The sequence below is a fragment of the Pelodiscus sinensis genome, chromosome 15, assembly GCF_049634645.1.
Source record: "Pelodiscus sinensis isolate JC-2024 chromosome 15, ASM4963464v1, whole genome shotgun sequence".
Classification (NCBI taxonomy): Eukaryota; Metazoa; Chordata; order Testudines; family Trionychidae; genus Pelodiscus; species Pelodiscus sinensis.
Genome location: NC_134725.1, coordinates 9927400 through 9952286, shown reverse-complemented (window position 1 = coordinate 9952286; position 24887 = coordinate 9927400). Strand labels below are relative to the sequence as shown.

At 42.4% G+C, this 24887-nt stretch overlaps 1 protein-coding gene and 1 long non-coding RNA gene across 4 annotated transcripts in view; one reads left to right on the top strand and one right to left on the bottom strand.

Annotated features, from left to right (window-relative positions):
* Positions 1-24887, top strand: part of CCDC60 (coiled-coil domain containing 60) — a 205421-nt gene that overhangs the window by 90313 nt on the left and 90221 nt on the right. For all 3 annotated transcript variants that reach the window (XM_075898141.1, XM_075898140.1, XM_075898139.1), the window contains exons 2-3: positions 51-143; positions 2807-2898. In XM_075898141.1, the coding sequence (XP_075754256.1) occupies positions 51-143; positions 2807-2898 (185 nt within the window). The remainder of the gene's footprint in view (positions 1-50; positions 144-2806; positions 2899-24887) is intronic.
* Positions 16397-24832, bottom strand: LOC142818471 (uncharacterized). Its single transcript, XR_012895948.1, has 3 exons — positions 24710-24832; positions 19801-19928; positions 16397-16810 (listed from the first exon to the last, which is right to left on the bottom strand). It is a non-coding gene; the product is annotated as an uncharacterized LOC142818471 (long non-coding RNA).

Genomic DNA, 24887 nt, shown 5'->3' with positions numbered 1-24887 from the left:
GAAATTTAGCATTAGCAGTACATAATAATTATGTTTGACTTATTTTTTAGGAACCACTAAAAGAGGAGGTATCTGCTACTCAGGAAGAAGTACTAAAGAAAGTGGATGAAGTAACTATTGCAAAGACTTCCCCAAGACCAAAGGTGAGTTCAAATTGCTCATTAAAGTTCTGATTCAGCAAAGTTCTTAAACACATGCATAATTTTAGCCAATAAGACTACTCACATCCTGAAAGTTACTTATCTATGTAAGTACCTTCCTGAATCAAGGCCTAAATCCTTACTGATAGAAATGTAGCCGTGTTAGTCTGGTGTAGCTGAAAAAAAACCCAGGACTATATAGCACTTTAAAGACTAACAAGATGGTTTATTAGGTGATGAGCTTTCGTGGGCCTGACCCACTTCCTCAGATCAAATAGTGGAAGAAAATTGGCACAATCATATATACCAAAGGATACAATCAAAAAAATGAACACATATGAAAAGGACAAATCAAATTTCAGAACAGAAGAGGGATGGGGGGGGGGAAGGTAAATGTCTGTGAGCTAATGATAGTAGAGGTGATAATTGGGGAAGCTATCTTTGTAATGGGTAAGGTAATTAATGTCTTTGTTTAGACCTAGGTTTAAAGTGTCAAATTTAAGCATGAATGACAGTTCAGAGGATTCTCTTTCAAGTCTGGTGTTAAAATGTCTTTGAAGCAGGATGCAGGTAATCAAGTGGTTGAGACAATGTCCTTTCTGGTTGAAATGGCAAGAAACTGTTTTTTCTTTGTGATCCTGTCTAATATCTGTTTTGTGGTCATTGATTCTTTGGTGAAGTGTCTGAGATGTTTGTCCAATGTACATAGCAGACGGACACTTTCAGCACATGATAGCATAGATTATATTTCTGGATGCGCAGGAGTATGTGTTCTTGATCTTATAACTCCATTGGTTAGGTCCAATAATGGTATCAGCAGAGTGAATATGTGGACAAAGCTGGCAACGGGATTTATTGCAAGGGAAGGTTCCAGGGTTGGTATTAGTGTGGTATGTCCTGTGGTTGTTGGTAAGAACCATCTTGAGATTAGGTGGTTGTCTATAGGAGACTATGGGTCTGTCTCCCAGAGCCTCTCGGAGTTTAGTATCCTGTTCCAGTATAGGCTGTAGTTTATTGATAATGTGTTGGACAGGTTTAAGTTGGGGGCTGAAGGTGATGACAAGTGGTGTTCTATTGTTGGTTTTCTTGGGTCTGTCTTGAAGTAGATGGTTTCTAGGTATTCGTCTGGCTCTTTCAATTTGTTTTTTTATTTCTCCAGGTGGGTAGTTGAGGTTTATAATTGTTTGGTAGAGATCCTGAAGTTTCTGGTCTCTGTCAGTGGGATTGGAGCAGATGCGGTTTTATCAAAGGGCTTGGCTATAGACGATGGATTGTATGGTGTGTTCTGGATGGGAGCTGGAGGCATGTAGGTAACTGTATGAGTCGGTGGGTTTTCTGTGGAGAGTGGTGTCTAATTTTCCATTGCTGATTTGTACTGTGGTGTCCAGGAAATGGATCTCTCATGTAGAATGGTCAAGGCTGAGACTGATGGTGGGGTGTAGGTTGTTAAAATCTCTGTGGAATGTCTCCAGTGTTTCTTGGCCATGCGTCCAGATCATAAATTCGTCTTTAGTCTTTAAAGTGCTACATAGTGCTGTTTTTTGTTAAATCCTTACTATAATTGTAATACTACACCCTTACTTTCAACCTCATTGAACCCCTTTCTCAAAAGGTAGTAAAAAATCCTTTTTCTCTAACTGATAAACCATCTGAATGTCATGGGCCAATTTCTTACACCTGCAATCTGACGTCTGCAGAAGGTTTGCCTTTGTAAGGATAGTAGGATTGGATCCTATTTGGTATCACAATTGCTGTTAGTGCCCATGTTTAGTAATGCTAATCTCTTCCATTCTGTTTATTTCCATTTACAAGTTTTAAAAGGCTTGAATCTTAACATATGTTGATTCTCAATGCAAAAATGGTTAGCACATTATTATAGCTTTCATTTTAAAGTTATTTATATTGTATTGATTTTTAGAACATCTGCTACCATAGCACATATTTAGATCTATAGGACCAGCTGGTATATATTTGCGTTATTCCACTGACAATAGAACCTTCCCAGCCTTTACTTGGAGTGACCTAACTGCATAATTTTTGACTATTGAATGTCTTGTAGATATTTTACTCAAATGTCTCTTTCTGCTAAGCACAGAACAATTACTGTAGCAAGTCTGTCGCTGCAATTCATCAAAAACCACCCAAGCATATGTTCTAGTTGATGTGTAATATAACAATGCAAAACCACATTATAGTCTGTGGCTAGCTACAATGAAGCAATTCCTACAGCATAAATTTAAAGAAAAGCCTTGAAAGCTGGTTACTACATTGGATATTCTAAAGTACCTTTCCTTCTTAGTACCTTTCTGCCCGGGTTGCATTTGACATTCTAGCTACAAGACTTCTATTTTTATTTTTTATTTGCATTGTGCTCTCACCCTTTGGTTATTTTAAATCTGCTATATCACCCTTGTGTGTGGCACAAAACTGAATGTTGAAAGGTTGATTGAACCTAATTTTTTGGTATATAAATGTGAAGGCAAATTATAGAGTAAACAAAAGATAAAGAGTTCCCCATTACAAAATATAGGAAAGCTGTAACATAGATGCTAATAATATTTTTAAAAGAACTATTGTGCAATCTTAAATTTAGCTGCATCTGCTGCCTCCACTTTAATGAACTATTTTCATTAACATTCAATTTTTTTCCTGACAAATATTTACAGTCTACTGCACAAGCACCTTTGAAAAAGCCCCCATCATTTAAACAAATAGAAAAGGATCTGAAGACTCTTAGTAAAGATCTTATTCACACAAGGTAAGAATTGAGAGTACACAGAAATTGACTAAGGCCATGGGTAGAAAAGAGATTCCTTGGGCTGCAATAGCAGCAATCTGGTTATGGACAAACTAGGCTACTTTACCTACCAACAGTTCAGAAATGGAGTTTTACTCTATCTCCATCATTTATGCTTATTCATAATGTCTTGCCTGCATGTAGGTCTATGTTACAGAGCCTTAACAAAGCACCATCACAGCATTATTATAATATAACTTATTAAGACACTTGCCACCCTCTCTTCAGTCTTTGCCAAATCTATATTGTGGTTTGATCAGTAATCAAAGCAGTAAAAAAAGTGAGCAAAATCTTAGGGTATATAAAGAATGACGGTAGAAAATAGTAGTGTCAATATTGTAATACAACTTTAAAAATGGATGTGGAGTCACCAGACACTTATAACCAACCCCAGCTTCTGGATTCCCATGTGCTTTCAAACCAGCTGGGTCTGGGCAGCAGCCGAGTCACTGGTTCTCTCTGGGCTTCCAGGGTGCAAACTCCCTCTCTGGCACCTTCCATGAGATGTGAGAACCTGTAATCAGAGTGGGTGTGTCTACACGTCACTGTAGCTCAAATTAAGGGTTGTAAATATCAATTAATTTAATAGTTGAGTAGTCAACAGAATTTCCATCAACTACTCAGCTAGTCGATAGGCACTTCCGCATTCCTCCTACAAAATATATAAGAGCTCTACTGGGGGCTCTTGTGCATTTCAAAGTTGAAACTCTATGTGCAGCCCGGGGCCAGTAGGAAGTCCCACTGACTCCAGGCTCCATGCGGCATGCCCGCTTTGAAATGCACAAAAGCCCAGGGCTCTTGTGCATTTCAAAGCGGAAGCACCTGGGACACAGCATGCTAGCTTTGAAATCCCATGCAGAACCCAGGGCAAGCTGACCCTGGGCTCCGTGCAGCATTTCCAGTCCCCAGCTGACTCCAGGTTCCACAGAAATGCTTCACGGAGCCTAGGCTCAGCGAAGGCCCAGCTTACCCTGGGCTTCACATGGCTCTGCCACTTTGAAACACCGCTGTGGCGTTTCAGAAGGGCAGCACCGCACAGCTGATCCTGGAGTCTGTGTAGCACTGCCCCTTTGAAATGCTGCCACAGTGTTTCAAAGTAGCAGCACTGCATAGAGCCCATTGCCCAGGCTTAATGCAGCGCTGCCACTTCGAAGTACCCCTTCTTCCCCCATACTTTGCTGCCTCTGTGTGATAGAGGCAGCAGGGGGGGGGGGGAAGCGACTAGTCAACTCAACTATCTGATAAACATTTGCTTATCAGATAGTCAACTAGTCCTTAACATCTTTAGCTCAAATTGCATATCTTATTTTGATCTGATTTCAAAATAGCTTATTTCATCATTTGCACAGTGCCAAATTTTGAAATAACCTATTATTCCGTGGGAGATGTCCCTTAATCCTCATGGAATGAGATTTACAGGGATGTCAGAATAGCGAGCCTGCTATATTTCGAAATAATGGGATTGCTGTAAAGATGCAGGATAGCTATTTTGGGATATTCCGGTATCCTGAAATAGAATTGTACTGTAGACATACCCAGTCAGGGGTGAAGAGACCTGAATATCAATCAACTCCTTATATTTTGTAATGAGTACATCCACATGTTAGAATGGAGTGGGACTTTAAGTGAGCCTTTTGCTCTGAAATCCTTTAGGTGCTTTTGAAAAGCTCCCCCTGTTAGTTTTAATCTGCAATGTAAGAGATTTAAAACTTGCTTTAAGTATAAAACTCAACATTACCTTAACTATTGAGTAGTAAAGACTCTGGATCAGTTGTGAGCACCTCCTGTCAACTGGGTGTGAACCCACATATATACTCAGCACTGTTTGTTGTATGTTAATGTTGTCAGATCTTCAGTGTTTCAGCCCTCCAACCAAGTCACATGCAGCTAATGTGTGAATGAGCAAACCCCTTCCTGGGTAAAAGGTCAAGAGGGCCTGTTCCTCCACCCTTGTTAAAATCTTTAGCTCTGTCTATGGGCTCAGTCCTCAGCCTCTTCCAGGCTTTCTTAAGTCTGTCCCTGCCATATTAGAGAATAGTGACCCAAATCTTTCTCCCCTGGAGACTCCACATTTAGTTTTTCTGTGGTGTTCCAGCTCTCCAGCCAGATCTTCTCTTAACTTCAGACCCCTTCCAGGGGCATGGGGGAAGAGTAACAAAGTTCAACAAAAAACAGGACTATGTAGCACTTTAAAGACTAACAAGATGGTTTATTAGGTGATGAGACTAGACTAACACAGCTACATCTCTATTACTAAAGTTCAACAAATGGTTGACCCTCTTTGGTGACTTCATCCCTGGGTCTAATGGCCCAGCCAATTTCTTCTAAAACAAACTTGTTACTTCTTGGGGCTTTGGCCACTTCCCCAGCAGCTGGGTTGGGTGCACATTAGCTCTCCCACTACTGTGGGTACCAATGCAGGGACCATACAAATAGCAATCCTGTTTTATTTGAATTACTATCTTCTGGTTCTCCCATGACACCCAGAAGGAACACCCTTCCTTACTCTTCTGATGCCAAACAAGCATTTGGCTTATCGCATGCAGTTCCTTTTATCAGATCCTGCTGTATTCTGATTGGCTGCTTCCCTGCAGCCTTTCTAGACAGGCCTGGAGGACCCACCTTCACTGCTCCTTTGGTGGAGCAAAGTGTGGTAGGCTCACATGGCCCAGTACACCCTATCACATTCAGATTCTCATGTAAATTAAGGCCCCTTTATACCTCTCTGACAATGTAAGGGGACCTTAAAGTATGTAAGGTGGAAGTAAAATTATACTTGCATTCACTTTAAGGCCCTTCTATACTTCCAAACTGGTCAAGAGTTATAGTTTCAGGCCAGAAGGGACCACTAGATCATCTCTCTTTGTGTCACAAGCCACCAGTGCCACCCACAACTGCACACTAAACCCAACAACTGAATTAAACCAAAGTATTTGAGCCTTAGTGTGAAAGATCCTTATTGTAAATGAGTATCCAGTCCTCTGACTCGCCATTGTTATTTACTAATTTTACACTTGTGCCTCTTTATTGTCTACTATGATTTTAAACTGGTACAATACTGGTGCAATGTAAATTAGAGAGTCAGGCCCAAAGTTTCTCTTAATTCCTTGTAACCAGTGTTTCCTGTATGCTGAGTGCTTGGGTGGCCACCAAGGAGAGATTCAAATGAAAAGTGCCCACAGCACTAACAATTGGCAGCAAGTGTTTCTAGTGGTGGTGCACATCCATATGTGTCTTGGTGCTCATAACTAAATTTATTCCACATACAAATGAAAAAAATTAGAGGGGACGTTGCTTGTAACTGAGCAGTCTAATTCCTGTTTTCACAATCAATGTAGTGAAACGTTAAAAAGAATAACATCTAAATAACTCCTTGGTCTGCTGTTCTGCCAGATTGCACTGCACTACTTAGAGACCATTCACTATATTTGCTCAGTAATAGCTTAACTAGATATTAAATTGCATTGTGTATGCTTTGCAGTGGGTAACTACAGTCTTCTGAAATATTTCCTTGGAACCTTCTAGCATTCTTTAATTTGCGTGTCAAAGTAAGAAAAAGTAAACATTTTTTGCAAATAAAACAGCCAGCATTTATTCACAAAAAAGATTTTTTTTTTTTACTCCTGGCGAGGTTTAGTTAGAGCCTGCTGCAAATAAATGCTGACAAATTACCACTGTCAACCCCAGTGGGATACAGATTATACAAGTGTTTACAACGAGAACTGTAGACTTTGAAAATCATTCTCCAGACAACAGTAGCTGAATTAAAGCAAGCAGCAATAAAGAAGATAGACATTGGTACAAGAAGCAGATAATTTCTTAGGTTAAACTGGGCAAATGTGTGTTCTCTGAGTGTCTGAAATATTTTATCAGCATAATATATGTTAAAAGCACAAATTACATTTTTCTAACTTTGGACTGAAATTGGAATTGCACAAAAATCAGAAAATTCAGAGCTGTTTCTCACAGAAAGCTTTACTCTCCTCTTTGTACATATACGCGGCAATATAATTAGAAGACTAAAATTCACAAAAGCATGATAGTTTTACGTGATCCAAATTTTATCCCTGAATTCCATTCTAGTTATGACAGGTATTATCAGAGTTCTGCTTTAACCAATGATCGTTCTTACATTCTCCCTCCCTCTCTGAACTCCTTCTCTGATTATTTTGCTTATTCAAATCTTAATGAAACTTTCTCTCATAATCTAGGTAATAAATAGTCAATAAAATAAAACAAAATAGTATGTTATCTAGGCTAATAGACCACTTGGCAATAAGGCATGACTTACTTTTTCCATAAAAGCCTTATTGTTAGCTGCTATTCAAGAGAACTACACTAGATTGGCTGTCTTTATGCATTGTTCACTGTTAATCTTCAGTGTGATTGCCTCTTTGACGTCAAATTAAAATTCTTTTGATGATAACCCTCTGGTCAGTATTGTTTCTTGAAATTTGTGATATAGTTAGATGGAGCTCACTTCATGTTGTTCTGTATTTTTTCCCTTTGGACAAAATCCACCATAACAACTGGCACTAAAGGAATCATTATTAATCTTTGCAGAGGCCTGTGATTGACTGGGCGTTGAGAGTGAAGACGCCTCATTTCTTTAGAGGTGATACCATTACAGTTGAGATGAGACATAAACCTTTTGTATCTAGACAGTGTTGGAAGTGAATAATTCCTCTCATATCTATTTTGTGGATAGGATCTGGAGTTTCCTTTATGAGCAAGGTTGCCAGATAGTTTCACAAAAAATACCGAACATGGCAGGGAAAAAATTGGTTGAGCAAAAAAAACCAAAACCCGCACACACAAAAAAGTCACGGCCCCTTTAAATCCCCACACACTCTCCCTACCAAGTGGCCTTTCATCTGAGAAAAACAGAAAATACCAGACATTATACATGTCCGGTTTTTTCTGTTTTTTTTTTACTGGACACATGCCACACATACTGGGCTGTCCAGTCTAATACCCAACACCTGGCAGCCCTATTTATGAGGGCTGGCAGTTTTATACTTCTCAGAAACCCTAACTTAATTTAAATGAATATGTGTATTTTAGGGCTGGAGGAACAGTTCTCTGAATCATTCAGAAAAAATCTGATGCACCTGAGAATTTAAGGACCATGGGCCTAGTTCCCACTAAGGTGCACACCATGCACAAAAAATTCTTCCCCCACCCACCTCCTTTGGAGAGCTGCACAGCAGAACTCACACGCCAGGCAGCTGCTCTAGCTGATTGGGCCGGCTGAGACAGCGTGGTGGGGGAGCTACTGGGATGGGGGAGCAGGACCTGACCCATGGCCGCAGCAGGGAGGCCTGCTCCAGTGGCCAGGGCTGCCACATGGCAGGGTGGGCTGAGGCCTGTTCTGGTGGCTGGGGCCAGGAATGGACCTACCTCCTGGTGTGGGAGGAGTGTCTACTTCAACGGCCAGGAACAGAAAATGCCACATGGCTTGGGGAGGGCGAGGTCTGCTCCGGCAGCTGGGAACAGGATCCCCCAGATGGCGAGGGAGGTGTCTGCTCCGGTGGCCAGGAATGGGATATGCTGCATTGGGGGGCGGGGGGGAGGCAGAGGGGAGAAGAGAGGGTTCTGTTCCAGCAGACGGAAACATGTGTGTGTTAATAAATCGGGTTCCACGGTGGTATACATCCAAACCAGCACCCATGACCTCAATATTGGTACACAAGCCACAACTCACTCAGCTCGTGGTTGGGAAAATCTTAGAAGGAACACTGACTACGGGGCTAATTCATGATCAGAGCAGGAGGAACTCCATTAGCAGGATCTGATTGCAGCATAATTGTTTTTTTAATAGAGAAGGATGGCTCATGGGAAAGTTTTCTCCTGGGGAGGCCTTGGAGAAGAGTTTCTGACATGAGAAACCAAATGACTCCATCACGGACCTGGTTGAAGCAAGCTATCCCTGTGATTGTATAACTGTTTAACATTGTATAAAGTTTGATTGTAGCCACGTTGGTCCCAGGATATTAGAGAGGCAAGATGAGTGAGGGAATATCTTTTTTTTTTTTTTGGAACCAACATCTGTTGGTAAGGGAAGCTTTCTGAGAAGATGAGCTCTGAGTAAGCTTGTCTCTCTCACAAACTGAAGTTAGTTCAATAAATATATTACCTCACCGACTCTGTTAATTAAAATTGGGCTATCTCAAATCATTTGCTACAAGTATAATTTTCACTAGATTTACGTAAACTGAAGAGGGCTTGACTTAGCCTATCAGCTGATACTTCCAACAGGGAGTTCAGAAATGGCCCTGCACCCATCTAGAAATATTTAAGCTCAGAGAAGCTTTTCTTTAGAGGTACTGTTAAAAAAGTTCAAAAGGTTCTCTCACATGTAATGGACATTGTAATAACAGGCTTGTGAGCTCATAATTTCTGAGAGGTTTCAAGTTAACTTTCTGCTTCTGAAAGGCAGGGGCAGATGACCGTTTTGCGGGGCCACGGGCAGCATAATTCCGTAGGGCCCCTCTTTGCCACGGCGTATGCGCGGTGCTTTCCGAAGCACGGGGCCCAGGGCGGCCGCCCCGTTCGCCCTGCCCTTTATCCGCCCCTGCTGAAAGGTACTAGTGTGTGAGTCCTGGAGAGGGTGCTCTCTACCATATTATACAGAACTGGTATAACACAAGTAGAAGGGAGATTTTATAGCAACCTTCAACTACCTGAATGAGATTGCAAAGAGGATGGAGAGAGGCTGTTCACAGTGGTGACAGATGACAGAACAAGGAGCAATGGTCTCAAGTTGCAGTGGTGAGGCCTAGGTTGAATATTAGGAAAAACTATTTCACTAGGGGTATGTCTACACTACCCTCCTATTTCAAAATAGGAGGGTAATGTAGGCATACCGCACTTGCAAATAAAGCCCGGGATTTGAATTTCCCGGGCTTCATTTGCATAAGCCGGGCGCCGCCATTTTTAAATCCCGGCTGGTTCGAACCCTGTGCCGCGCGGCTACACGCGGCACAAACTAGGTAGTTCGAACTAGTTACTCCTCGTGGAATGAGGAGTAACGGTAGTTTGAACTAGGAAGCCTAGTTCGAACTACCTAGTTCGTTCCGCGTGTAGCCACGCGGCACGGGGTTCGAACCACCCAGGATTTAAAAATGGCGGCGCCCGGCTTATGCAAATGAAGCCCGGGAAATTCAAATCCCGGGCTTCATTTGCAAGTGCGGTATGCCTACATTACCCCGCTAGTTCGAACTAGCGGGGTAGTGTAGACATACCTTGGGAGAGTGGGAAAGCACTGGGATGAGTTATGTAGAGAGGTGGTGGAATCGCCATCCCTAGAGGCTTTTAAGGCCAGGCTCGGCAAAGTTCTCGCTGGGATGGTTTAGCTGGGATTGATCCTGCTTTTAGCAGGGGGTTAAACTTGATGACCTCCTGAGGTCTCTTCTAATCTATGACTCTATGATGCCAAGTTTCTCAAGATCTTGCTGAATCAGAGAATTGTCAGTTGATCTTATTGTAACAGCACTGTAGATCAATCTTTCCCAACCTTTTCAAGCATATGGACCCCTTTTCAATCTGTTAAAATTTTACACACTCCCCAAACAATATACAGGCAGACCCCGGGTTACGTACAAGATAGGGACTGTAGGTTTGTTCTTAAGTTGAATCTGTATGTAAGTCGAAACTGGCGTCCAGATTCAGCCACTGCTGAAACTGATCAGTTTCAACAGCGGCTGAATCTGGACGCCAGTTCTGACTTACATACAGATTCAACTTAAGAACCCCAGGCATCCCCAAGTCAGCTGCTGCTGAAACTGATCAGCGGCTGATTCCAGGAAGCCCGGGGCAGGGGCTTCCTGTAGTCAGCCGCTGGTCAGTTTCAGCAGCGGCTGACTTGGGGACGCCTGGGGCAGAGCAGCTGGGGTGCTGCTGGGTTGGTCCAGTAGCGCCGCCGCTCCTTGGCGCTACTGGATCAACCCAGCAGCACCCAAGCTGCTCTGCTCCAGGTGTCCTGATTCAGCCGCTGCTGAAACTGACCAGCAGTGGCTGAATCAGGACGCCTGGGGCAGAGCAGCTGGGGTGCTGCTGGGTTGGTCCAGTAGCGCCCAGAGTGGCGCTACGGGACCAACAGGCAGTGCCCCAGCTGCTGTACCACAGGCGTCCGGAGCAAAGCCACGGAACACACGGGCAGCGGGACAGCCCAGACGCGCCGTGGCTGTCCTGCTGCCCGCGGCTTTGCTCTGCTTTGCTCCCCCTCTCTCTGGTCTGCAGACCAGGGGGATGGGGAGCAAAGCCATGGAACATGCAGGCAGCGGACAGCCCAGACGCGTCTGGGCTGTCTGCTGCCCACGTGCTCCGCTGCTTTGCTTCCTCTCCCTGGGCTGCTGGAGACCAGGGAGACGGGCCCCGTTCGTAACTGCGGATCCGACATAAGTCGGATCTGCGTAATTCGGGGACTCCCTGTAGCTGTTTTCAAACATTCCATTATTTGATAATCATTTAAAATAAGTATAGTAGTATTGAGAGATAATACAGGGTGTCCACATTAAAATGTAACAACTTTGAGGTGCCATATATTTTTATTGAATAATATTTTATTGGATCCACCAATCCAGTTTTGCTAGCGGCCCAACTAAACCTTTCCTGCCACTCTAATAGCTTTTGAACGATTAGAGCAGGGTCATGTATTCACGTAATATGATGGCTTAAAAAGAAAAAATTGTAAAAAGTGACTGACCCATTTATAAGCCAATTCTAGAGGACAATAGCAACTTGTCAGCTTCAGCGCAGGCTGAGGGACGTGCAGACTGCAAGGAACGGAGCTTCTTAGCTCCCACTGGCTGCTGTTTGCAGCCAACGGGGACTGAGAGGTTCTGCACCTGCAAGCAAACAAACTCAGACTCTGCAAGCAAATAAATATCGCAGCGGAATACAGCAGAGTCTGCAGCACTTCTCAGGATCACTTCCCAGCCCAGCAGGACAAACCACAGGACAAACCACTTTTTATCCATGTGGAACATCTGCAGGCTTGGAGCTTGTCAGCTTTCAGTCTCTGCTGTTCACTGTTCTGGTTCAAGTGAAGTGGTGAGAAGCAGTGTCCAGCACATCCTTTGGCCCAAACTGATTCCTCAGCTTCTACCCCTTCCATCTCCTGCCCAACTACAGAGGATACGGCGAGGAGGCTCTCATGCCAAAGGCAGCTCTCACCCCAGCACTCTGCCCTTGGCCAGGCACAGAGCCATGGGGGAGGGAAAAAAAGAAAAGGAAAAGAAAAGTAAGGATTGGCCCTACTGCAGGAGTGGGAGGGAGGAGAGGACTGGAGCATAAATGGCAGTGCAGCTGGAGGTGGGAGGGCAGATGATTGTGAACAGTGAGCCCTGGACAAGAATCACCTGGCAGAAAGTCCCAGTCCCATGGTGGGCCCAATCAAGGTTCCCTGTAAAATGTGTGCCCGTGCAGTTTTCAGAGCTTTGCTTAGAAGTTCAAAGCTCCTGCACAGACTCAGCTGATTAGCCGGAGGAGGGGCATATCACTGAGCAAGCAGCTAAATGGAGTTAGCTGCCTGCTTGAACTGAGGAGCTCCCAGAGCTAGTTAAAAGGGAGATGAGACGATTAGTGGCTGTGGGGATGTGGATTGAGTGAGTAATTGGCTGATAAGGAGTCAATGTTTTTGGAGTGTTGTAGATATCTAAAACTCTGAATTTAATGATTTTTTTAAAAATATGTGTTACTAATTAATACATGGTATATTGTATTGCATTAAGACCAGATCTTACGAGTAAGATGTAGCTAGTACAGTAAAACTCCAATAGTCCAGCATCCAATAGTCTGGCACTTCTGATAGTTCGGCATCAAAATGGCAAGAGCTTAGTGAGTGAGCTTCGGCAAACAATGAGTCACAAGGTAACAGCAGCAGCAGCTGAACTGAGCAAAAAGGGTCAAGAAGGCTTAAAAAAACTATAACATTACAGTATACTGTATACAGTATGTACAATAAAAAGGGCTAGGAACACTTTATATACAGAATATAATGTGTATATATATAACCAGTTTATAGTACCTCCTGATAGTCCGGCATATCTGATAATCCGGCATCACCTAGGTCCCATAGGTTCCGGATTATCGGAAGTCTACTGTACTAGCTTGAGCTGTTAGAAAGGCTGATACATGTACTCTTAATGAACAATGGTAGTGTTCATTTTCTTTTTTATTTGATTTCATATTGAATATTGTATGCGTTGCTCCCTGTTAGATATCCCTTGTTTTAATATATTTTTCCCACATATACGGTCTGCTTAAAATTTTGTGTGTGTGTTTTTTGTTTGTATTGGTGGTGCCCATCCATACACGCACTACCTCAAAACTGGTGGTGCACATAAGAAATTTTAACATGCCCTAAAGAAAATTCAACCTGGCCAAGGATCGAAAACTTTCCGTGGACCCCCTACAGTACAGTCACAAACCACCGGGATCTGAGGACTACAGGTTGAAAACCGCTGCTTTAGATCAGTTCATGCACAGATTTCAGATTGGAATAACTCCATTGTGCTGCAAAGCTGACCTGAAGAGGCTAACACAGGGACAGTAAACAACCAAACAAGCCAAATGTAAGTGATTGCTTTTTGCAGCCATCAAGAATCTCCAGATAAAAATGCAAATGTACATGATGTGCAGATGGATATAATCCAGATTATACAGAGAAGTCAAAAAAGTTTGGTTTTCCAGACATTTTGCTTCTGCTTCATAATATGCTACAGGTATTATGACAACATTCACATATTAATAATGTTATATGATCTAATGGTGAGTATAAGGGGGTATAAATCATGAGGATGCTATTGGCTGGGTTGTTAACTTTTTGTATGACCTTGTGCAAATCACTTGACCTTTTGCACCTCTGTCAAGAAAGCTGTAAATTGGAACTAGAAACTGGATAATGCATCTGAACTTAGCTCTCCTATATTAATATTTTTTTAACTGTCTACTAAATCAAGCTCCTAAAAAAGACTATTTATATCTATCTCTGGGACCCTGCAGAGTAGCTCCAACAGAATAGTTAGTGTTTCTGAAGCCTTCTTTTAACTGAAGACATTTCTCAATTTCCTGCACTGTTATAAGAAACAAAATTCTGATTGCATCAAATATTCATTTGTGGGCTTGTCTTCGAAACATTTGGTTTGCAGCAGGTTAGGGTGCCATGGTCTAACTGTTTGTGTGCACCCTACTCATGCACATTATTGTAATCTGTTAATATGCTTTGATATAGTCTTATTCCATAAGTTTAATTTGCAGTTCCATGCAAAAGTGGCTTTTTGCAATTCCAAATACTTCAGTGTAAAATAATTTAGTCTACCAAAACTTCATAAAAATTGAAATTAGTACAAGACAATGGGGATAGATAATATTAAACCAGGAAAAATAAATAAGTGAAGAATGTCACATGCTTAACTTTTTTAAAGAGAAATCCATTTTATCTAAGTCTAGTCAAAACTGTTCAATACCTATGAGAAACCTGCATAGTCACTATCATATATAGGATCTTCACTTCAAATCTAAATTTTCTGGAAATCACAATAGTCTCAATGCATGCACAAGCAATGTTTTTTTTCAACTAATATCATTCAACACAACCTTTACTAGATGTTCCTGGGGGAGATTCTGGAAAAACATCTTCACACTCACCAGGTTCCAAAGGCAACAAAAATTGTGATACGTGAGATATAATGGCTATGATGAATTTTGCCTAAAAAATTGAATTTTAAAAATGGACCTCTTTTGTCTCATGCTTTATAAAAGCAACAGTAGACAACCAATAACTGCAACCATTTTTAATTGTTATAGCGGGTTTATATAACAAGCATAATGTCTGATAATCGCTCAATGATATCGTCTGCTAACTGAATGATTGTATGCTCTGCTTACTCTTGTATAAATGTTATAAGCCTTGAAATGTCTTGATCCCTCTTATGTGCAATTTCAATAAAAAAAATGTTCCAACAATTGTATAGTCCTTCCCACTTGTCTTGATAATTTAAATGGTATTATTTTATATAAATTCACTGGGTAATGAAACAGTGATTGAAAAAAGGAGTAAAGAAATGAAAATTTTATCCCTAATTAAATAAATAGTTAAGATAGGGAACTGCAGAATTGGTTAAATACCCACTTTAGAGAACTGCATTGCTATTGGGAGCCAAATTCCTTTGTTGAAATACTTGTATATAGCAACTGCAGCCGACGGAAAGGAGCTAGATGTGAAAGGAATAAGTAGAGCGGGAAATGCAAGAAAGGGGGGAGCTAATGTGTAATAATGACAATAGATTCCTTGAAACTTCAATTAAAGCAGTTTGACAAACAGAGTAGTGGTTGAATATAAATGCTTTTCAGTGCTTGATGTGTGCTGTCTTTCCTCCTCATGACAAAAGGGGAGTATTTGGTACTCATCTTAATTAGGTATTAATTGATATGTCTTTGCATTTTTGCAGAGGGTCTTTTCTATAGTCTTACTGCTTGTTTGTATTAAAGGATATAATGGAAGAAACCAAGAATAAGTTATCATTGGTAGTGGTCATAGTGACAATATGAATTTTAAAACTCTCTCAGATCTTTGAAAAGCTATTACAGGATTGTATTTAACCACAGTCACCAAGGCTTTAATATTCTAGTTAAGGCATAAAGACATAGTCAAAATAATGTGAAGCCCTGTAATTTTCACCTTACACACTCGCTTACAAAAACACTCTCTCTCCTGTACAGAAATGTATTTTCCTGTAAGTGATCATCTTGGCATAAAGGAGGACCATGGTAGAAAAGAGAAGTTACCCATACTAGTCACAAGCAAGAAGTGTCAGTCTCTAATACTTCCCCTTACCCTATCACAGATTCACTTAAAATACTATTAAGACTCTCTGATGATTGCTATAATCAGGATTTTCCAAATGATTGGCTATGCCAGGTCACTTGAAAGAGAATTCAGTCAATTCTACAACATCATAGTTCCAAAAGCCCCATATCAAAACACAATGAGAAGCTTGCTTATCTTTATGAAGGAAGAACCAGACAAACCAGCTGAAGAGTCTGTTGATAATGATCTGTTCTTTTTCTTCAACTTCTTTCTTTTAATGAATATGAGTCCCCATAGACTAACTCTGTCCAACTTGACCAAATATTTCCCAGTATATGATTTAATGGACAGAGTACAATATGGTAGTAGTATCAAAGTCATTATCCTTGAGTGTTCAGATATGTTTAGTATTTTGAGCAAATAATTATGTTTTCATTTCTCAAGTAGAAATGAAATTATATATATTTTCCATACTATTTTTACCAAAACTAAACAAACTCAAGCATTGATCATTGAAATTACATTCATCTCTGTATGAGAAAGATCCCTTCTTATTGCTTTGTTCCTATGGCATCCATAAATGTGATCCAAAAATAAGGTACAACTCTGGGTGAGAAGATACTGCTTGAGAACCAAAGATGTTGAGGTCTTTATAACTAATCATAAATAATAGGCAGACACTTGATTTTTGTACATATTCTTGTATTTTAAGAGAATGCCTGTAAATCCATAAAGATATGCTCCCAACTCAACCAGAATAAGTTGCAAATACACTAGAAACGGTCACATTTTTACACACAATACTTATGAGTGATTCTTCTTCGAGTGGGTCCCCGTAGGTGCTCCACTGTTGGTGTCGGACTCGTCCCAGTGCCATAGATCAGAAACTTTCAATAGCCATTGTCAGCCAGGCCACGCATGCGCAATCAGCGCCTAGCACCATTCGTACGCTTTGATCGTCACGCACAGCCCCGCTCCTGCCAGTTTTCTCAACCATCCTCAGTTACAGACGGAGTTCCTCTTTCTTCTGCATCACTTCACAGAGTTACCTCATCTATCCTGTAAATATTTAGTTGTAAATACGTTAGTCCACTGTAATAGATGTTATTCTACTCTACTTAAAAAAAGAAGAAGAAGGAAGGCAGACGACGTTTTTTGAACTGTGCATGGCTTGCCGCTTTTTGCTGTTTAAAGCACCTTGCCAAAGCAAAAAATGAAAAAAAAAGAGAAGAGAAGAAGAATATTAATAAGAGAAAGAGGAAGAAAATAGTTCAATACAGATAGGCATGATGCCTAGATCACCAGGTTTTAAGAAATGTGCACTTTGCCAAGAGGCGATTCTGGCCTCAGACGGCCATTCAGCGTGTACACGCTGTTTGGGAGAGAGGCACATATTCCCCAAAAATGCACCCACTGCTCCAAGCTCACGGCTAGGGCTCAGAGAGATGCACCTCAAAATGTTACTTTTTCATAAGGTGCTGCAGCCAGATACGCCGTCATAAGGCCATCAACTGGAAATGGCCCAGAAGCGTAGGGCTTCCTCCCTTGAGTCTACCTCTCACAAGAAGAGGAGGGTGTCCCCTGCTCAGTCATTGCTGCCTGATCCGGCAAGCAGCGTCAGAAGAGGGGATAAACCAGGAACCTTAGGCCTGACCCCATGGACCTCTGTATTGCTTTCTGGCATGAAAGCTAAGAAAATGGCAGCCCTCGCTCGGCACGCTCAGCACCGAAACCACCATCGGCGCTGGGCAAAGGCACCCACGCCTCACAGGTACCGCTGGCACCCACAACACCGGACCAGCAGGCACCAACTTATCGCAGTCTCGAGCCCTCAGCACCGGATGAGGTCCGTCTGGCACATACTGCTCCAGCACCGGTAAGTGCACCAGCACCAATGAAAGCTCCAGTCAAGTCAGGAAGGCAAAAAGTCCCATTTCGCCATCTCCTACGTTTTCACCTGGACCTTTGCATTCGCCTCCTTTATATCATTCTCCACTACAGCGCATTTACCGCCATCACAGTCGAAAACATCATTACTATCAGAGGAGTCCTTACTCACCACATAGGTCCCATCCTCGTGATGACAGTTGCTATAGGCGACGATCATATTCTCCACTGCATAGATGGTCGTCATGCCATTCTTACTCCCTAGTCCGATTTCCCAATGCAGGTTACATTGGGCGATATGGAAGTGGTAGTGATAGCGGAGTTGCTCGAATATCTACCGGAATCCAAGCACCCTCTCTTAAAATGGCACGTGCAAAAGGGTTTCACGACAGCTCAAGCAAGCTTGCAGATCTCACTAGATGTGGCAGACACAGCGTCTTGCACCACAGTGACAGCAATCACAATGAGGCGCTCAGTTTGGCTTGCCTCTGCTGCAGTCCCCAAGGAGCTTCAATACAAAGTGGAGGACCTCCCGTTTGATAGGAAAAGATTATTTTTCAGACAAAACAGATGAGGTCCTCCATTCGGGAAAAGATTCCCGCACAACGCTCCGTACTTTGAGGATGTACGCACCTCCCTTTAGGCACAGAAGATACTATCCCTATCAGAGGAGGTACGATTATTCCTTTCAGAGACAACAACATCGGCCCCTAGATCAACCCCGTGCAAGACAGCGTCCGCAGTGTAGACGCTACCCCGTACAACCAACCAGTCGAACTCTAAACAGCAGGTTTGACTTCTTGATCAAGGGTATATAACAAATCCTTTCCACAGAGGCGGAGCATCGCATCATCTACCTTTTTCAACACCGATTATGACCTTTTCAAGCTCAATGGGCAGCTATAGAATCAGACCCATCTCACAAGGCCCTTTTGAAACAAGAGATCCAGCATCTCCTGTCCATAGGAGCTATAGAAGTCGTTTTACCCCAATTCAGAGGAAAAGGGTTCTAGTCCCGTTATTTTCTCACAGAGAAGAAATCTGGAGGGTGGAGACCTATCATCGACCTCAGAAAATTAAACCGGCACCTCCAACAGCAAAGGTTCAAAATGGTGACCCTTTCCACTATAATTCCCTCATTGGACAAGGACGATTGGTTTGCAGCCCTTGATCTGCAAGACACGTATTTTCATATAGCCATCCATCCAGCCCACTGGCATTTTCTCTGCTTCACCATTGTCGACAGTAATTTTCAATATCAAATGCTACCGTTTGGTCTTGCAGCCACGGAGTTTTTTCGAAGACTCTGGCAGTTGTAGCAGTCCATCTGCGGCGCAGAAGTGTGATTATTTTTCCGTACCTTGACAACTATCTTATAAAAGGCCGATTGAGGCAAAAGACATTGCATATGATCATTCTAGCCAGACAAACCTTCTAATCACTTGGTCTCATCATCATTGAGCAGAAATCGACAACAGAGGCTACGCAGACCATAAATTTTATAGGAGCACAACTAGACTCCATTGCGGCTCGAGCATACCTACCGCACAAGTGCTTTCAAGCCATACAAGAACTAGCTACCATCGTTATGCATGCTCCCACAGTGACAGTACTTACGTGCCTTCGCCTCATGGGACATATGATCACCACCACCTTTGTGGTTCATCATACAAGACTCCATTTCCGCTGTCTGCAACATTGGCTGGCATCTGTGTATATTCCCACAAAGCACAGCACTCACAGAGAGATAAGTCCGACTACTCTCATTCGCAGATCTCTATGTTGGTGGTTGAAGCTCCAGAATCTATTGGCAGGGGTACCTTTTCACCATCAGCAACCATCAATTCAATTAACTACGGATGCCTCCCTTATTGGTTAGAGCGCACACATCAACAGCATATCTGTGCAAGGGAAATGGTCATCAAAAGAATCCACCCTGCACATGATTCTTCTAGAACTCAAAGCTGTGTTCCTCACTTGCAAGTATTTCCATTCTCACATTGCTGGTATAACCGTCAGGGTTCTTATGGGCAATATAGCGACCATGTGTTATGTCAATCAACAGGGAGGGGCGCATTCTCAGCTGCTCTGTGCACAAGTGGTCCGCTTATGGAATTGGTGTGTCAAAATCACATCACTCTAATAGCTTCTTACTTACTCACATGAGCAATGTAATGGCAGATGCACTCAGCAGACATTTTCCGCATGACCATGAATGGGAAATCCACTCCAATGTCTTGCGACACATCTTCCATGCTTGAAGGTCCCCCCAGATAGATCTGTTCGCCACCTACAACAACAGGAAATGTCACCTATACCGCTCAAGAGGGGGCATAGGCAAGGGGTCCCTCGGAGATGCACTGCTAGTCCGATGGGGCAGATGTCTGCTTTATGCATTTCCGCCTTCGGTGCTTATACCGAGAGTGTTAGAGAAAATCAAAGCAGATTCAGCCCAAGTGATTCTTATAGCCCTTGCCTGGGTGAGACAACCATGGTACCCATTTCTCAGAATATCCCTGCAACCTCCATGCCCTCTGCCTCTCCTCCCAGATCTCCTCTCTCAGAACCACGGCTCTCTGATACATCTGAGACCAGAGACCCTGCATCTAACAGCATGGCTCCTAGTTGGTTCTACTTAGAGGAGCGTCTTTGCTCAGATCGGATAAAGGCGATTCTGTTACACAGCAGAAGAGAGTCTACAAGGAAGACTTACCTGGCAAAACGGAATAGATTCATGGCTTTGTGTGTGAGTAACCACATCGATCCACACACCTCACCGGTACATGAGATCCTCAATTATAACCTCGCTCTTGATCAAGCGGGTCATTCCATTTTCACTTTTAGAGTACATTTATCAGCAATTAGTGCTTTCCACGAAACTATCGACAGAAAATCGATCTTTGCCCATCCATTGACTAAGAGGCTATTAAAGGGCCTAACCAACCTTAAACCTCCCTGAAGACTCCAACCCCCCCTCCTGGAACTTGGACCTGGTACTAGACATCTTGATTTACCCTCCTTTTAGCCAATGGCCACAACATCCCTATGCAGGCTTACCATGAAGGTAGTGTTTCTGTTGGCAATTATGTCTGCCCTCAAGATCAATGAACTAGTAGCGCTGATGGCAATGTCATCCTTCATGGTCTTCAACAGACTCACTTATATTATGCACTCCTCCTACTTTCATCCCTAAAGTCTGTTCACGGTTTCACGTCATTGAACCTATTGTCCTTTGCTCCTTTTATCCAAAACCACATGCCTCTGTACAAGAATCACTGCTTCACACCCTCGACATACATTGAGCTATAGTTTTCTACATTGACAGAATGTGGGGCTGGCTCAAAATGGACCGTTTATTAATATCCATAGTGGATCGCGCCAAAGGCAATCCTTTGTCCTCGCAGCATTTTTCTAAGCTCATAGTTTCTTTCATCACCACCTGTTACTCCATCCACAACAAACCCCTTCAGAGCTTATCGAGGGCACATTCCACCACGGCAGTAGCCATGTCGACTGCCTTTGCCCGGGGAGTCTCATTACCGGACATTTGTCGAGCAGCCACATGGTCATCCAATGTGACCTTTATGAACCACTATGCAATAGTTCAACAGTGGGCTGCAGATTCCACGGTGGCTTCAGCAGTACTTTCAGTCACTGACAGACCTTAACTCCGGAGTCACACATCGAGTACTGCTAGATAGTCACCAACAGTGGAGCACCCATGGGGACCACTCGAAGAAGAAGTTATTCACCTTCGTGCAGTAATGATGGTTCCTCGCGATGTGTCCCCAATGGGTGCTCCATGTCCCACCCTGCCCCCACTCTGGAGTCTTGTTCTTTATTGTTTCAGATAACTGAGCGGTGAGAGGAACTGGTGGGAGCCGGGCTGCGTGCGACGATCAAAGCACATGAACAGCAAGAGGCACTGATTGCACATCCGCAGCCCAGCTGACAACGGCTATTTAAAGTCTCTGATCTGCAGCGCTGGGATGAGCCTGACACCAACAGTGGAACAGCCACGGGGACACATCTCGAAGAACCATCATTACTGTACGACCGTGAATAACTTCTTTTTTATTTAAATGAGCACCACTGAAAATATTTTCTTCAGACACCAAAAAGGATGGGAGAGCAGCAAGCTTAGCCTTATTAGAGTGGTGAAGACCTGTGGACCCCATGTCTTGTTGGTGAAGAAGGATTATCAATTTCTCTTTTAAGTGGAGAGATGGCTGGCTTCTCCAAATGAAGCTCCTGTATGTAAATATATATATATATATCCCTTTAAATTGATAATCTTGCTGACAAGTTAATCAGGGTTTGTTTGGTTTTTTTTTTTTTTTTTTGGTTAAGATTACTGATAAGATTGTGAGACAACTTTAAGTATTTAAATAATTCATATCTCCTAGGCAGTCTGGGCAAAGAGATTGCATTGATGACTTAGTTAGGTAATGGAGCATACCAATTGGTACTGCTGTGTGCTTTTCAATATTAAATGAGATTGGGGCATACTCCATGTTAGTAGAATTCATTTAAAATGCACTGCCAGGCCAAATGATAGTGATATAGGTCTGTTTCCAGCTGATAAAGCTTAGAAGAGGTTTTTTTTGTGATAAACTGAGTTGTTTCCTTTTCCATAGATGCTATGTGATTAACTCATTCAACTTTTCAATAATAAAACAGATCTTCATCATTAGCAGACACATAAGTAATCCCAGGACACAAATCTGAGGAAGCATTCTGTGTAGCTCTGATGCTTGTCTCTCTCAACAGTGGAAGTTGGTCCAATGAAAGATATTTCCTCAGACACCATGCATCTCTAATATCCTGACATGGACATAGTTACAAAAACACTACATAAAATCATTTCCACAGTTTCAGTTCTGGCCACTAAGAATAAGGGAGAAAAGCTGCCAGTTTTGAAAGTCATGGAGTATTTTACCAGAAGCAAAGATTGTATGGATGACATTAGAAAAAAATTGTTCATGTTTTAATGAAGAAGTATGTAATTCATTTGTAGGTTTGATATGGGACATGATGAAAATGCAAAGTATCTGACCTTTGGGATCTGTTTTCCAAATTAATCTATTAGGGTATATCTACACTGTCACCCTAGTTCGAACTAGGGTGGCTAATATAGGCATTCGAACTTGCAAATGAAGCCCGGGATTTAAATATCCCGGGCTTTATTTGCATGTTCCCAGGCACTGCCATTTTTAAATGCTCCGTAGTTCGAACTACCTGCCTGTGGCTACACACGGCACGGACTAGGTAGTTCAAATTAAAGCTCCTAATTCAAACTACCATTAAACCTCCTTGCAAGAGGAATAACGGTAGTTTGAATTAGGCGCTTTAATTCGAACTACCTAGTCCGTGCCGCATGTTGTCATGGGCATGTAGTTCGAACTATGGGGCATTTAAAAATGGCAGCGCCCAGGAACATGCAAATAAAGCCCGGGATATTTAAATCCCGGACTTCATTTGCAAGTTCGAATGCCTACATTAACCACCCTAGTTCGAACTGAGGTGGCAGTGTAAACATACCCTAAATGTAAATTTTGAAGAAACTGAGAAAGAATTATTTAGAGGAAGTTTTGGAAACATAGATGTTGACAGAATTGTATCACCTGCATAAAAATGAATATTGTGCTCATCTTTGTTTATATCTTCAGTAGCAGACAAATTCTTATGTATCACTAGGAATTAAAAAGGTTAATAAAAGGGGAGAGGAAAGAAGGACAGCTCTGTCCTAAGGATGTTAACTAGCGGTTAATTGACTAGTCGAGTAGTCGATGGAATTTCCATCGACTTCTCGACTAGTCAGTAGGCACTTTTGCATTCCTCCTTTGAAATATACAAGAGCCCCCGTGGAACTCTGTCTGCAGCCCAGGGCCAGCGGGAAGTCCCACTGATTCCGGGCTGCACACAGATGCCAGCTTCGAAATGCACAAGAATCCCCAGTGGGGGCTCCACGTGGCATTTCAAAGCAGCAGCACAGCCTGGAGCCCGGAGTCAGCGGGGGACTCAGAGTCTCCCACTGGCTCCTGGTTCCATGCTGTGCTGGTGCTTTGAAATGCCATGCGGAACCAGGGTCAGCTGGGGACTCGCCAGCTGATCCCAGGCTCCAGTGCATCATTTCTGCGGAACCCTGGATCAGCTCAGGAGTTCCCAGCTGACCCATGGCTCCATGCATGCAGTGTCACACAGCTGATCCTGAGCTCAGCTGTGCTGCATTGCTGCTTTCAAGTACCCCTTCTTCCCTCCTCCCTTTGGTGCCTCTATCTGATAGAGGCAGCAAGGGGGAGGGGGAATCAACTAGTCGACTGAGTGAATGCTTATCAGATAGTCGACTAATCAACTAGTCTATAACATCTCTACTCTCCCCCTCTTTTCTTTCTAACTGAAAAACAAAGAAAGGAATTCCATTAGTCAGTAGAGATGCAAGAGACAATATTGTAAGTCTTCAACCCAATTAAGGAAAATTGAACCAAAATCAAATTTTCCTAGTTCTGTCATAAGAAATGACAATTCTATTCTTATCTGGATCTAGGGAAAAGATTTTTGAAGTGCAACTTGATAACTGGGTTTGGCAACTTAGGTTAAGTATTTTTCCTGTATTATCAGTAGAAAGTTTGCCTCTTACAAAATGTAGTTGGTATCTGTGAACAAATTAAGAGAATTACATTATTTAGGCAGGGTACTTGACTTGGTGATTTACTTTATATTCCATATTCAATAGCATAATACTTAACATGGAAATCTCAACAATTTTGATAGCCTTTATTGCTTTGAAGATAAAGATGATCCTCCAAAACATTCGTTTCATCAGTGACTTTAAGTAGAATAGGGAATAACTGTTCACATCTTTTATGAAAGTCTGTTGGATAGACAGATGATTCTGCTATTTTGTCAGGGATTAGATTTCAATCTTATGTATCCAAATAGGGTTATCCATTAACCATTTTTTATCTGCTCAACAGCATTAAAGAAAAATCCTTTACCAGAGAGCTTTTAAACCAGTTACTTAAGCAATGAATTGAATGATGCTGAAAATTACACTTTCATTTCACTTACTTGCCTCAGATGCCTGTTTGTCTGTTTCTAAATCTTTATGCGACTTCATACTACAGGTTTCTCAAGCACCATCTACTTCTTTGTTTATAAGTAAAGCTGGTCAGAAAATGTCCATCAAAATACATTTTGAAAGAAAAACTAGGAAACAAAACTTGAGAATTTTCCTGACTTGTTCCCC